This window comes from Rhodamnia argentea, chromosome 6 (genome assembly GCF_020921035.1).
Source record: "Rhodamnia argentea isolate NSW1041297 chromosome 6, ASM2092103v1, whole genome shotgun sequence".
NCBI classification, from domain to species: Eukaryota; Viridiplantae; Streptophyta; class Magnoliopsida; order Myrtales; family Myrtaceae; genus Rhodamnia; species Rhodamnia argentea.
Genome location: NC_063155.1, coordinates 12,630,406 through 12,646,242, shown reverse-complemented (window position 1 = coordinate 12,646,242; position 15,837 = coordinate 12,630,406). Strand labels below are relative to the sequence as shown.

Sequence of the window (15,837 nt, the reverse complement as noted above, 5' to 3'; positions counted from 1 at the left end):
TATCTTCTTCATCATCGGAGGATATGGTGATGATTTCCTTCTTCTTGATCGAGGAGTGTTTTGGGGCCGTCTTGGTCGCACGTGGCTTTCTTGCCAACTTCATGTATAACTCCCAGATTCTTTCTTTCTCGCGCTCGAGTTCCAAATATCGTCCACATCGGGTATAATCGCAACTCTCGCTACGGATGCGGTTTCGTCCGTTGAGCTCTCGTCCGTGAACAAATCCGAAAATTCGGAATGAAGCGGGTACTCGGTCCTCGCGTCGAATGGTCCTCCGCTCCCATGTGAATACATCGGGTACAACAACACGACTTTGGGGCGCCATCTATCCTAAAAAGGAAAATTTGACTTTCAACCCCGATCACTTAAACGATCTTACAAATTGTGATGATATGTAATGAAAATGCATGATTTGCAAAATTTAAATTTACAAGTTCAAAATAAAAAGGGTAGAAAGCCTTACCAACCGATGTTACTCTCTTTTTTGGTTTTTGGTTTTAGGTATACCAACCATCCATTTCACATGCGCATGAGACAAGTGAGGTTTAACTCTAAAGAAATCAAAAAGGCTCGGGTATGGACCTAAAAAGGCTCCCGCTATACAAATCGAGGGCCGCCCACAAGCGCAATCAAACAACAAGTGGGTAGGACCATCAATCTTACATAGCGAGCGGGATCAAATATGGTCAACCCAAGTGCAATCAAACACAAGAGCTTCGCATACCGATCCCTATCTATGGCGACCTAAGAGGTGATTTCGCGGCTCGGGTTTAGGCGCTTGTGTGTGCAAAGGTCGTGATCCTCGAAATATGCAAGACATGCACCACAATTTATATTCAAAACACCGCTTCAAAATTTGCATAAATAAACAAACAATCCAAAACTCCATATCTCGCATCAAAAATGGTTAGCACAGACGCCACCCCTTATAACTCCCATCCGCATCAACATTTAACACTTTTTTGTTAGTGGACGTACCTCATCTTCAAGAGCATCCGGAGAAAACGAGGTTAGAAAACAATCAGCATTTTTATCGGCTTAAATCCTCTTAAAGACATCCCCACGGAGTCGCCGGTCTGTCGCGACCCTCCGGAAATTTCTTTCCCGGGGTGGAATAGGGCTAACGAGCCGATCCCTCCTTTTATAGACATATATATGGGGGATCGCGAGTCTCTCCCAAGACCCATTACTCGAATCGCGATGTCGGGTAAAATTTATCAAATATCGAAATTGACCTTGTGTGGTCGGGTGGCATGTGCGAGGTGTACATGCAATTCGGAGTCGCCACCGATCGATTTATTGGAAGGTACGATCGGAAAACCTTACCGAGCGGTCGGGAGAAACCGTTCGGTTCCGCGAAAACCAGAGATTTTGGGTCCGGGGACTTGGTTACGCCAAGTTTCAAATTTGACGCCCTTTCGGTTACCGATGTTGATTGTTTTTCTAACCTAAGATTTCATGCAGATACGATATCGGATGAGGTAGGTCCTAAAAAAATCGAGTATTCATGCGGATGGGAATTTTCTATCCTAATCAATCACAATCGAGGAATTAATGCGCAATCAAAATCATTACAAGCAATCAAATCAATCAATCAAGGTTTGATATGTCTAAAATGGCCCTATCGGCCCACACAAAAATCAATTTTGGGTATCGGGGTGATTTGGTAAAAATTTGGGGCGAAGGCCCGTAAGGGTAGAATGGTCATTTTTGGGAGTTCGGGACCCAAAAATCACAAAATTAGGGTCGGGCCAGTTGAATGTGGCCATTTCCCATTTTTTGTAATTTTATGGAATTTTTCTAATTTTTTTCTATTTTTTTGGAATTTTCATTTATTTTTTAAAAATATTGGAAATTTTCCCGATCGAAATTAATCGACCCTCGAAGTCTCAAAAATTTTCGATCCAGACTTTATGAGTCCCGAATCGATCTACAAATTTTTAGAAATTTTTTATGAAAATCGGGAATTTTTATGAATTTTCTAAGTATTTTTACAATTTTTTTGGATTTTTGGAAATTTCTTTTTTATTTTTTTTATTATTTTTATTACTAAACCGGACCGGGTCAACCCGGTCAACGACCGGTCAACCCGGTCCGACCGCCTCGGACTCGCCCGCAATACCTAAAACGACAACGTACGTATATACCTATTTATTTGATTTTTTTTATGAATTTCTAAACCTAATTTCTAATATTCTGAATATAAAAGAAAATAACGGACGGTTGAGATCAACTTCAAGATTAATCTCGACCGTCCGTGAGTCTCAAAGCAAAACGACGCCGTGTCTACTCCCGCCCACAAAACGACGCCGTATTTCAATTTCAAATGAACGGCCAAGATTAAGTCTTTGGATTCCATCTCGCCCATCAACTCGCTTAGGCTAAAACGACAGCGTATTGAACATTTAACGTACGGCCACGATCGATCCCCGAACTAATCCTAGCCGTCGCCTCGTCTAGCTATAAAACGACGACACTTTATTTAAAAACCTTGAACGGTCACGATTGGCTCTAGATCCGATCCGAGCCGTTCGTCCGCCTACGACTCAAAAACGACGTCGCATCCTTTAATATCGCGAACGGTCACGATTAAACTTGGACTCGATCCCCACCGTTCATCACGTCCCGTAACCAAAACGACGCCGCCCGGACTCTAATCAAACGGCACCGTTTCATTTATTTTCTATTTTCTTCCTAATATACCAATATCTAGAAAATATAAAAATTAGATCTAACGGTCCGAAATTAAACCTACCTAATTTTCACCACCGTTAGATCAAAGCCGATCGGGATTGTTCGCGCCAACGACCAAGCCACCTCGGCATGAACCGGACCTATCACCGAATGACACCTAGGACGCCGACTCGTTGACCATGACATGTCGCCTTCTTCTTCAACCTAGCGACGACACGTAATGGACGGCCGAGAACGCTCCGGCGAGATCTAACGGCGAGATCTCGCCGGAATGACGCGAGACCAACACCGGACGACTCGCTCGAGACTTCCGCATCAACATATCCAAAGATTAAGTGATTGTATGCACAGAATCAACATATATCAAGCTCACACAAGATCGAGATCGCATGGTTCAATCAAGCAAAAAAGAGCATTACAGTTCAATTCCTTCACACGTAAGCTCGAAGATGAGTTGAGGAAACTTACCTCGAGTCCCGATCGGACTCGCGAAGGCCGGAGAGGTCCGGCCGCGTTCGGCCGCACCGCGATGATTGGAGGTTTCGACTCGGGATGTTCGAGCAAGATTGATGCAAAAACCGGATACGAGCATGGTCGGTGAGGCTCGTGCATCAAAAGGCACACAACAATTTCACGAATCATGCTTAGGATGTGAGGATGCCATGATTACACAGTAGCGAGATAGGAAGATTAACTCACCGATTCCGGAGCTCGCAACTTGACCGAGCTGTCGCGATCGAATCCTGGAGCCTAAACGAAGCTTCTGGACGTGATTTCAAGTCTTGATTCGCTCTGGATTGGCCTCACCAAGAGCTCACGATCGAGCTCGAGTTCTCAACCGAGCGAGCGGGAGAACGAGCTCTCTCTCGTTTTCTCTCTCTCTCTCTAGCTCTATCAACAACTTGCGAAACGTAATGAGCCCCCTCTCGGATCGAGAACCTTCTTGGCTATTTATACCCAACCTTTGAAAAATGCGCGCGCGGGAGCTTGAGCTGGCCGAGCACTTCACACGCGCACACACGTGCCATTTGGGTCGCCGGACGGCGACGGAATCTGTTATGATTCCGTCCAAGTCCGTCAAGTCCCCGTTGAGCCTTAAACGAACACGAATTGCATCACGGTTTTGCAAATGTTGACTTTCTCGTGGCCGGAACTTTGATGGCCCACCGGAGCTCCCTCCGGCGACCATTGGTCGCGAAACTAATCCCAATCAATAGGTATCGATCCAATGTATAAAACCCCCAAGTTGATTCATTCGATTAGGCTTGCATTGGCCTTCAATTTGATGGTTGAAGTTCACCCACGAACCTGCAAAATCACGCGAGTCACCTGAGGAAGAAGACACATTACGGGACCGGTTCGACCGGTTCGACCGGCGGCCAGACCGGTCCGAACCGGTTCGAGGCGTGTTTATGCACAATTTTCCAAATTAATCAAAATCGGTAAGGAATTTTTGCAATTAATTTTCAAAATTGGACTTAGGGGCTTGGATATTATCTAGAAATGTAATTTTGCCCAAAATTTCCCATCAATTTATACAAAACCCCCAAATTTTAAATTTGCCCAAATTGGGGAAAACTTCAATTGGATGTGTAATTGATCAAATTGGACCATGAGACCCATTCCAGTTGATTTAGAATGCATGAAAACATAGGGGACCAGTCCAATTTTTCCACGAAAGTCCCTCAATTAAAAGTAATTTCAAAAATTGACCAATTGAGGGACTAAATTGAAAATATTTTGGGGATTTTGCCTAATTCGTGCAATTCGCGCAATTGTGGGTGCAATTGATCAAATTGAAGTTCAAAGGGACTGCGATTGAATGACTAGACACAAAATGTGCAAAAATTGCAAATAAAAAGATTCAATTGGTATTTTTTATGAAAATTCAACTCTAGGTGTTGTGAAGTAACTCCTAAAATTGAACTCAATTTTTGATTTTTCTTGAGGTCAATATGAAAAGGGAATTAAAAGAGAAATATTGAACATTTTTCTGTATTTTTGCGACCTCGAAAAGTATTTTTTATGAATTTTTCAAGTATTTTCCTATTTTCGAAAATAAAAAAAAATGCGAAAAACATGAAAAATTATTTTTTGTTCCAAATTGGTTCCTTAAGCTTGGCCAAGGCTTCCAATGTTGATTTTATAATTTTTGATTTTTTGTGAATTTTTAATGAATTTTGGAAAATAAAACTAAAGGAAAACCGACTAAAAAATTCAGGTGTCAACACCCACCTTCACACGAAGGCCGCCAACAGTGGTACGTCTTACTTAAGGATGAGTAGGGACCGTCTAGAAAGCCAAAACTTCAATACAAGAATTTAGAATCAATAAATTTTAAGGAAGCATAAATTAATTTTTACGATCCATTATAATTTTGCTCGGGTGTATATCATGTTTTACCTCAACTTGTGCAAATAAATCATGGAAGAGATTAGATAATTAATCAGGGGACTATATAGCATTCAGTACTATGCAAAAGAATTTAAGTAATTACACCAAATTCATACTAATAAGAATGAATAAATCAAAATCAAAACAAGGTACATAAAAAGTACTTCATGAAAAGTCTAAGTTGAACAAACAAAGAGATTTGAAAAATAGTGATCATACGATTATTAAAAATATTTTTTTGACATATTTATCGACCTAAAATTGTTTATAGTTGCAATAATATTCATATGGTTGTGCTTCACCCTAAAAGCCCATATATTAGAAACCAAAAGTCAATTAAATTCATGAACGGAGAATTAACCCTCAAATGGTTTAATAAAATCAAAGGTAAATGAAATATTTAGCCGTTGGGTCTATAGAAGTTGGATTATGATTGAAATTTACTCCTGATTCTTGGTCTTAAGTGGATTGGATTAATACTCCCGTCCCTCATGACGTTTCTAATTCTATGATTGTGTGTGGCAACTTGAATTTCTAACCATGATAAAACTGGATATGAGAGAATACGAAATTATGAATTTTACAATATTCAAAAATTATTCGATAAATCGCAATAATAAAATTTGGTATTTTTGTATTCTATCATGTCCATTATATGATAGTTATTGTGTATTAGTATAACTCATATATATTTCCTTATATGTGGTCCACAAAAAAATACCATCTTTCGTTGGTGTCATGATCCATATCTAATGAGGTGAAAAAAAAAAAAAAACACAAACTGCCAGGTGCAATAATAGCAAAATCATCCAAATTCCCATATTATGACTCCTCACCAACGAAGCTGCTTGTAAAGATAATAATGCAGGCCTAGAATTTGAAATGGAATGAATCTCACAAATTCTCATCTAATTAATCCACGATTATTATCGGAAATGCACAAACAGAAAGTATTGCCGTCTCTTTCTCAAGATTCATTGCGAAAGAACCCGAAAATGATCAAACGGAAAGAATCTCTCGCCAATTCATTGCTAAAATAATTGAAATACACAAATGCAGACCGATTTCAGTGATTATTTCATGGCTATTATACGATCTAATCCTTAAACAGAAAATGAGCTTATTGTAGCACTCTGGGGCTAAAATCAACTATGACAAGAGATGCAAACAAACTATAGAGACATCGACGAAATAGATGAGCCAAGAATATCATGTCTAGTAAACGAGAGAAAACACAATCATTCACCATTGCAATTTCGAAATGTATGGTGATTTGACTTTTTCACTACTTCTTTCGAAAATGAACTGAAAAGCACAGAGGATCTCGTGCTACTTTCATGAAATGTAGACATGAAATAGAGATTCAAAAAGGAGGTGGAGCTTCGACTCTCTCGGCTGCTTTCTTGAAGTTTCAAGATGAATCAAAGAGTCATGAAGGAGTGCTAAAACTTCAACGTGAACTAGAAGAGAAGGAGAAGGAAAATGATGGTTTCTCGGAAAATAACTTTTATACCATGCACTTGAGAAATCTTATTTACCTTCCCTCCTCCACATGGGATTCAGACAACAACCAAACATATATAAAAATATGGCTTTTATTTTGACTACCAAACATATCATATAAATATAGTTTACTGTTGGTCCATGACATTGGATTACTTTGAGATGGTTTTCTTGATGGAGGCGTGAAATGCCGATGAAATGGTTGGTATTTTTTTTTTATTTCCCCTTTTTTTATTTTCGTCGCCAATTGCTGTGCTGATTTCAGGCAGGTTTGGATAACTTACAATACAATCTCAATAAGAGTAGCAATCATATAGGTATAGCATGAGGAAGGTGCTCCCCACCTTCTTTACTTTGAGAAAGCAGAAATAATTTGATAAGCAGCAATGAAATGAATTCTTTCTTTTCTTTGAGCCTTTATTTACTTGATATCAAATCTATGAGGAACTGTCCTAAGGCATTCTAAACCTTGCTTTCCACAACCAAACAAAGAAATATCCCTTTATTCGTGGGGAAAGCTTATATCCCAAATCAAGGGCTAAGGGGTCTGCCTGTTGCGACTTTTAAACGTAGTTATAATCTTCATTCTTCAAAAGCAAATATCATTTTTCTAACAACCAAGAGGCAAGGATGCAAATGCCCCTTTTCTAATTTTTGCTCTTCTAAAGCAATTATCATTTTTCTTGTAACCAAGAGGCACAGATGTAAACGCCCCCGTACGAGACGACCCCTAAGGATCACAGACCTATCAAATTCAGACATTTAGTACGTGCAAGTAGTAGAGTACTGGAGGTGATATAAACAGTTGACCTTCCAATTCTGAGTAGAAAGTTCCCCGTGTCCAACCGACTACGCAAACCCTAATGATTGGATCAGCAACCCCTTTTATCATCAGAGCAAGCAAGCACATTTACATTTAGAAAGAAGGCCACTTTATTATTATTTGATTAACCCAAAAGTTCCTCATGAACATGCTCTTAGCTCACTTCTCAATCCCGCCAACAACTTAACCTTCTCTTACTGTAGAAGAAGGATTTTTTTCCTTTTGCGTCGCAGTGACCTCTACTACCCTACCATACCACAGTTTTACCATAACCTTCGTGCTACTTAGGCAACAAAATGTACGACGGACTAAAATTAGTCCGACAAGGACCGACTCCGGCAGCTCGGGGACAAGAGGAACGTCTGGTGCTCACGGTTGTATTTGAGCTCCTGAGCGTCCCTTGGCGACATCTGGAAGGAGTTGGTGATGACCTCGAGCGGGAGGGCCCTGAACACCGAGGTGTAACCCGCCAGCGGGCTCTTCATGGGCTGGCTCGAGGTCTTGAAGGTGATCCACTCGAACCCGCCGTCGCCTGCCCTCGATACCGTCGCGTAGAACTGCGGGATCACGAACATGCTGCCCTCGCTCACCCGTTCGTCAAACACGTTCTGCCCGTCCTGCCCGACTATCTGCACGTGCGCCTCGCCACGGGTCACGTACACGATCCTGTGGTCGGTCATCGACCAGTGCGGCGTGTACAGCGCATTCTGTGGTACAAAAGATTGGAGTTAATTGGACATGTTTAATTTGGACAATAGAGGATCTAGTATTTCGTTAAAAGTATGAATCGCATGTGGATTTCACGTGAGTCTCGTTACCGGAAGAAGACGGCCTCGCTCAGCGCTCATGTCCATATCACGCAGGATAGGGAGCTTGTGCATGTCGACGACGTTGACCCGCCCGGCCTGCCTCGAGAACACGTCAGCTTCCCTTCGGATGTCGACGTTCTGCTTGATCCTCATGGTGCAGAACATCTCGTCGAACCAGTTTTCCGAGGCCAACGACCAGCGACCGCCCTGTCCCCTTCGCCTTCGCATCCTCTCCTCCTGCTCCTCCTCGTACTCCTCATCGTACTCCTCGTCCTCCTCGGGGGCTACCACTCTCAGCCTCTCACCAACGTCGATCATGATTCCCCTGTTGTTCTGCTGTTGCAGCCTCTGAGCTATCTGCATCGGAACGTTGTAGGACTCGGCGAGGAGTTCGGTGTCAAAGGCTTGGAAGATGTTTTGGATGCTGTACCGCCCGCCCCGGCGGCCCTGTTGGCGGCCCTGCCCTCCGAAGCCTCCAGCGAGGAAGAAAGCCTGTTCATTTTCCAAAGTTCAGCCACATGCGATAGGTCAAAGTAGAAAAATTGCCCTAATTCCGTTTCTCTTTCAATAAAATGGATATTTAAACTTTTCGGTCTGACAAATTTCATGTTAATTTCACAATATTTACATGCATGCCCAAAATTTAGTTCGACATATCCGTGGATGCAATTCAAATGGACAAAAAGCTTGGGAATGATATGTCATTACCCTTAGCCTTTGATCGAGCTGGTTGCCCTGATTGTTGAGATCGATGATGGAGATGGCAATGAGTTCTTCATTGCCGTCGTTGTGGCACCAATGTACCGTGCCTTCGGGGATGGCAATGATGTCGCCCCGGCGGATCCGGTGAACCTTCTGGTGTTGGTCTCTCCTTCCCCTGTCCCCTTGCTGGCCCTCTTCCTGCCATCTCCTACCTCTTCCGCTGCTGCCGCCAGAGGATCGACCCGAGTGGTATGTCTCGGGACATCCCGGGTAGTTTATCCCCAGCAATCCCCGACCTGTGATCCGATTTCGATGTCAAATTGCATGAGATACATTTTTTAAGTTATGGAGTAAGGGCATGCAATTCCCGATCATGAAAGGAAAAAGCATGCAAAAACATTAATCATATGCGGAAATGTGGTTATGCCACGAAAATGATATGACCTTGCTCAATGAAGACCAAGCGAGGAGCGTTGATGAACTCCGGCAAGAAGAGCGCGTTGGGGTGCAGGATGTTGCGGACAGCGGCAACCCCAGCGCACTGGAACTGATCGTCATCCTCGGACCAGAGCTCGGTGAAGCCACCCTCGGACTCGAAGCGCTGGTCCGGCTGGGTGGCCCTGATCCTCCAGAGCCTGCATTGCTGGGCGTCGTCGAGCCCGGTCGTGGCGGAGCCCTTCCCCAAGGCCACGTGCACGAGCAAGCAGAGGGTCGCGGCCAGGAAAGGTAGTCTCAAATTACCCATGGACATCGATGTGAGAGAGAGAGAAGAAGAAGAAGAAGACCAAGAGAGAAATAACTAGTAGAGAGATGAGAGATGGTCGGGGGCGAGAGCGGTGGTTATATAAGGAGTGGAAGTGGGCCGTGTGGTGAACCGGTTCTGCATGTAATTGCATGGAAGGAATGTCGTGATGCCGAGGGAGTGAAGCCACATTGCATAGGGTTGGAGAGTGTGAGGAGCGAGTGTGTTATGTGTTGGACATGCATGGTGTTCTTGGTTACGCGTGCTCTCTGGCCTGGCCTTTGTGAGAGGAGGGTGAGTGTTGTTGCCGGAGAGAGAGAAGAGGGGGGTGGGTGGGGGTGGGGGTGTGTGTGGTGTTTGGGACCGGACATTTGTCTTGGTCGCTCTTCCATTTTTGTCCATTGCCATGCAAGAGATTTTTGTTTGTCTTGGTCGCTCTTCCATTTTTGTCCATTGCCATGCAAGAGATTTTTGTCGGGCTATGATTCCTATTCCCCATCGAAAGAAAAGCTCAGGATTCTGTTCATGGATGAGCGGGCAGGGGTCCGACGGGGGTAGCGTTCCATGACGCCGTAGAGCTTTCATAGTTTGGATTCTTATTTTATTGATAGTTTAAGCTTTGGCCCATAAATAACTATTGATATGTATAATCACTTGGTCTTGTAATTGAGAATTATAATAGAGAGAATAAATGTGAATTAGAACAAAATCTTGTGTCTTGCTTTTGTTTTCACATCTTTACCTTTATATTTGTGCGCTGAATCCTAACAAATTTTAAGCCTAATTAATCATGTTTCATATGCATTATATAGGCTTTGCTTCTATTGATGTTTCAGTATCCCAACGTTTTACTCATTCATGTATTCGGTTACTAGTTTTTCAGATAGGTCACATCCATACAAATGGACATTTCGATTGGTTGAATTGAAACTCCATTTGCAGAACAAGGATGGAGATAGATCCCAAGTGACTTGGTAGCGTCCCCCGTGTACTATATCCATCTACTGACTTCACTTATTCAGCCTTTTAATTTGGTTCACATCGCCAAAACCTTCCTCTCTCTCCCTCTCATCTCCCTTCTTTTATCTATGTGGAGGGGAGGGTTTGAGATAGATCTATCCCTCCCCTCTCTTTGTTAACTGATTTAATTCTCTATTTCTTTTTCATGTTTTTCTCTCATTTGTGAAGCCATTTTTCTTCCGACCTAGTTTAAATCCAGAAGCTTCTCTCTCCCATTTTCAAGAATATTTTTTAGCGTATATTTTTGGGGTTTCGTTTCTCTTGGATTTCGTTAGCGTACAAGTCGAGCTTTCAAAGGAGATCGGAGGAGCTTTGTGAAGGTTTATCTCTCACTATCAGATATGTATTCATTCATCCTTTTTATTTTGCATGGCAATGGCGTTGGGGACGCCGAAACCTAGCTGCGTACCATCGAAAGGTAAAGCCAAAGCAACAGATAAAGATCTCAGTGTGTGCTCATTACTAAAGACAGATTCGGTGGCCGGCCGCCGATTTTGGTTTGAAGAAGTCATAAATTTGGCTTTTGAGTTGTGACTCCTATTTTTGTTGTGATAATTTATCTTGTTATTTGGAGTTTATTTTGTTTTGAAGGGACTACGATGTTTCACTCTATTTTTTTGCGAATATAAATGAAATGTTGCTTTGACCAAACAAAAAAAAAAAAAAATTGCTCGGATCTTCTTCTTGTCAAAGGAACTTTTTTTCAACAATGCCTATGATTAGCGGGTTATAATTAGCAACGTATGCCGGTCATCCAAATGCAAATTTACCAAAATTGCTAAGTAGCGTAGGTGATATCCATGTTTGTAATCCATCAATTAGAAGACCCGGATAGGGAAAAATACGGCATTTCTCCAAATATACGACCCAAAAAGAAAAAAATCGAACTTTGTCCTTTCTTTCTCTATGTTTTTCTCCTTCCCTTTCATTCTATTTAAGTCCGTTTGGTTGCAATAACGAAACACACGGCTAAAATAATAGTTATTATGGGGTTGATTTAATGAATAACATATGTAATAAGGGTGAACAGTATAAAAAACCCCTTGGCAATCAAGATTCATTAGTTTAATATCCCATTCAAATAATAAAGATAGGGAGAAGTCAGTATTAAACAGGAGTGAGCATGAATTCCGGGCAAGATGGGGAATCGAATCGGACTGACCCTAAAATAGGTCTGATTCCCTATTCCTGGATTGAGGGGGTCAGTTTCCACTATTTTGAAACCGGCACTATGTGGTCCGGTCCTTGAATTGGAACTGAATTGGATCGGGAATCGAATAATCGGAGCAAACCGAAGGTAACCCTAAAACTAGTAGTTTAAAAGGATCTTTTCATCAATTTTTTCATACTAGTAGGTAGAAATGGCCATGGGCCGATTTGGGCTCGGAACCGGCCCGTTGACCAACCAGAATTGGCCCATTGGTCCGGCCCGCCGGTTCCAAACCGGGCAATTAGCCGTTGGGCTTAGGCCCAACGACTTTTAAGCCTTAAAAAAAATGGGGGAAAGAGCCGTTGGGCTCTTTCCCTTGCGGCCCATCCGACCGTTGCATTGCAACAGTCCACCGTCCCCCCCCTCCCCACCTTTTTTTTTTTCATAATTTATTAAAACTATCCTTAATCTTTATAAATACCTCTCTCCTCCTTTCATTTTTTCTCACAAATTTTCTCAATTCTCTCAATTTTTTGAATCGGCTTTCTATTCATTCTCTAAAAAAAAAAAAAATGGCAAGTGGAAGCGGATCTGATGACAAGGGAAAGAGCGCAATACCAATGGGGGATTCCGATTATCCTCATGAATATGATACTTGTGAGTTTGCATATTGGGTAGACGATGATGATAATATCAATGTTATTCCAAGCGTCGAGCACGTCCCAATGCAAAAAGGTCTTCATCCTCCTATCGACGTCGAAGAAATATGAATAAGAAAGGAGCCGGAACATGAGGGTACATCTAGCATATGGGAACACTTCATCAAGGAACATTTAGACGAAAACAAGTATTAGGTAAAATATAAATATTATGGGGCAACATACAAATTTACAGTTGGAGGCGGGTATGGAACATTTCAATGACATCCGAGGTCGAAACATCCAATGAAAGTGGGGATCGACACCAGCCAACAACAAATTTCTAAATATACCAATTCTAGCACTTCTCCTTTATTTTATTACTATGAAAAAGTTTATAAAAAAGAATTAGCTAGATTTGTTGCCACTGAACGTTTATCGTTTAATTTTGGTGAAAAAAATTAGTTTTAGTCATTTTATAAACACTGCACGTACTCCACAAGCATGACCTGTTCCTAGGAATACGCTTAAAAGCCAACTTATTGGGCTTCATAAAAAAGAATAGCAGGAGTTGAAATTTTTTTTATGAATTTTGATGGATGTGTGCATATATGTAGTGACATTTGGAGTGATCCTTAGCAAACTCATTCTTATATGGATATCACATATTATTGGATGGGTGACGATTGGAACATTCAAAAAAAAGTTATTGCATTTCGTGTTTTTGATGATAGGTATATGACCAATAATATTTATAGAGTAATTATGCAAGTTTTAGAAGAATATGATTTGATTAATAAAATTTTTTAATTAGTTTTGATAATGACGCAATAAATACCGCTTCCATTCCCGGTTTAGAAAGGATTTGTAAATCTGCTTTTGGTGGGCAATTTTTTCATGTTAAATGTGCTTGCCATGTTTTAAATTTATGTGTATAAGATGATTTATGAATTCTTGATGCTTTTACGAGCCTAATAAAGAAGCAATTAAATTTTTTATGGAAACATTTCCAAATTATGAAAGAATGGGGCAAATTTTGTAAAGCACATAAAAGAAAGCCAAAAAGATTTTTAAAAGATATTCCTACTTGTTGGAATTCTACGTACTAGTTGCTTTATTAATCTTTTGCATATAAAGATTTATGATGTACGTTTATTTCGAATAATGTTTCTGAAATTAATTTATTACCACAAGAGTGGGATATTTGCAAAAAAATTTAGTTTTTTTTTTAAAGTTTTTTACGATGCAACTTATACTTTATCCAGTGTTTATTATCCTACTACGCATTTATTTTTAATAGAGTGTATGAATATTGCTAGTGTTTTTTAAGAATACGAAAAAGATGATCGTTTAGCTCCAACTATTATAGCAATGTAAACAAAATGACTGCATTATTATTCCGAAATTCCTCTTATTTATTTGGTTGATTTTTTTTTTTATCCATGTACCAAATTAGATGATTTAGGTGATTATTTGACTACGTATTATGAATGTTTTCATTTGAATGAAGTGATAGATGTTAGAACTATACAAGCAATGGTTAAACAAGCAATAGTAGAATTGTATAATGAATTTTGTAATAGACATAATCTAGGAGGTGGTAGTGGATTTTCCCAACATAGTGACATACAAAGGGAGGAGGTGGAATTAGTAGAGGGCCCAAAATGCTTATGAGTAGGGAAAAAAAAAAAACAAAATGGAGCAGACAGATAATATTTTTGAAATAAAGATCTATTTAACTATTTCTTTTGAGTTTGATGTTTTCGAAGGCGGCACAAATTTCAACATTCTAGAGTGGTGGAAGATGCATTCAACCGAATTCCCAATCCTGGCTCTCATCGCAATACAGGTTTTAGCAACTCCTTGTTCAATAGTTGCGGTTGAACAATCATTTAGCGTTGGAGGTAACATTTTGGATGACCGACGTTCAAGATTACATCCGGATTCGATGGAGGCTTAGCTTGTGTTGATGATTGGACAAAGTCTAAACATCGACAACAAGAGATGGATTGCAACAATGAAATCGATTTCTTCGATGATGATGGAGATACCGCCACCACGGATACTGAAATGGGTAGCGACGATTGAGGTAAGTTGGGGTTATCAAAGGTAAAAAAACTAAATAGGCTTTGATTCTTCTATCGCCAAAAAGATATGTAGGCGCTTAATGATAATTCATTAAGTTCAAGCCCATTTCCTCCTCCCTTTTTTTTTTCTCCCAAATTTGAATACAATTTATATTTGATAATTTATTATTTCATAATTTTATAATTTATTATTTTTTTATTTCATAATTCATTATTTTAAAATTAAATTTAAAAATCGGCAAAACTATAACCGGTCCTTGAACCGGTCCAGAACCGGAATTGGAACCGCCCCTTAAGGTTCCGGTTCCGGTTCCGATTCAAAGGTGGCCACGGATCGGAATCGTTGGTTCATGAATCGGAACCGGCCGGCTCCGAACCGTGGCCACCACTACTAGTAGGATTGAACTTTCAGATTGCAAAATATTATTCCATTACCAATGTTATTCAATATGGTTTTAATTATGAGGATCAGTTATAAATTTGCCCAGGTGCAGGTGGAAGATATGTTTCCATTAAAATCCACCGACAACATACATTTGTATCCATTGCAGGAGAAATATAGTATACTATTGCATTTTCAATTTCTTCAAATAAACTAATCATTACTCTTTTACACGAGCTTCTAATTTACTCTGGAATCAACATGAGAACATAATACAACCCCTTAATAGTTTACTCTTGAATGAACCGCAGGTTCGGTTAGAGTTTACATGGTAGTTTTTAAGTTCCAAAAACGGAAAACCGATCTCGGCAAGATAGGTTTTAGGTTTCGGGTAGAATCGGGATCTACCATGAGAGCCGCTCATCCCTAATATTATAGTATTATTACTCGTTCCACTATTAATTTATAAATATCCTTAAATAGATGTATCGAAATCTCCGTTCCATTCATTCCCAATTTTGTAACAATCATATAATAAAACAGACACCATGCCAGTTACATTTTCTTGCAGCATTCCGCTTGCTACACTATATCAAGCTCAGAATCATGATAGCAGGTGGAGGTTGCCAGTCACAGTGGGACTGGGGCCGGTGGATTATAATGCAAAGTACTTACAGGAATCATATATAAACTTTGATGAGGATATGCGAAGGATATCTCATCTGCTGATTCTAAATTCTCCATCTTAATCTTGTACATGCACAAACATCGGCATGAGTAAGCTAGCTTAATTATTTTTGGGGCTTTTTTAGCATAACAATTTTTGGATAACTTGTGAGAATAACACTAAATCATGAATCATAAATTCTAAATTCTTAAAAAGTAGACTCCAC

The 15,837-nt window shown here is 40.5% G+C and overlaps 1 protein-coding gene across 1 annotated transcript; it reads right to left on the bottom strand.

Moving 5' to 3' along the window:
• Positions 1-7,506: 7,506 nt before the first annotated feature.
• LOC115728815 (11S globulin seed storage protein 2-like) lies at positions 7,507-9,741 on the bottom strand. The gene is made up of 4 exons (XM_030659214.2): positions 9,370-9,741; positions 8,932-9,221; positions 8,233-8,715; positions 7,507-8,121 (listed from the first exon to the last, which is right to left on the bottom strand). Exons 1-4 carry the CDS (start codon positions 9,674-9,676, stop codon positions 7,729-7,731), a joined length of 1,473 nt encoding a protein of 490 aa, XP_030515074.2. The 5' UTR covers positions 9,677-9,741; the 3' UTR covers positions 7,507-7,728.
• Positions 9,742-15,837: the final 6,096 nt, after the last annotated feature.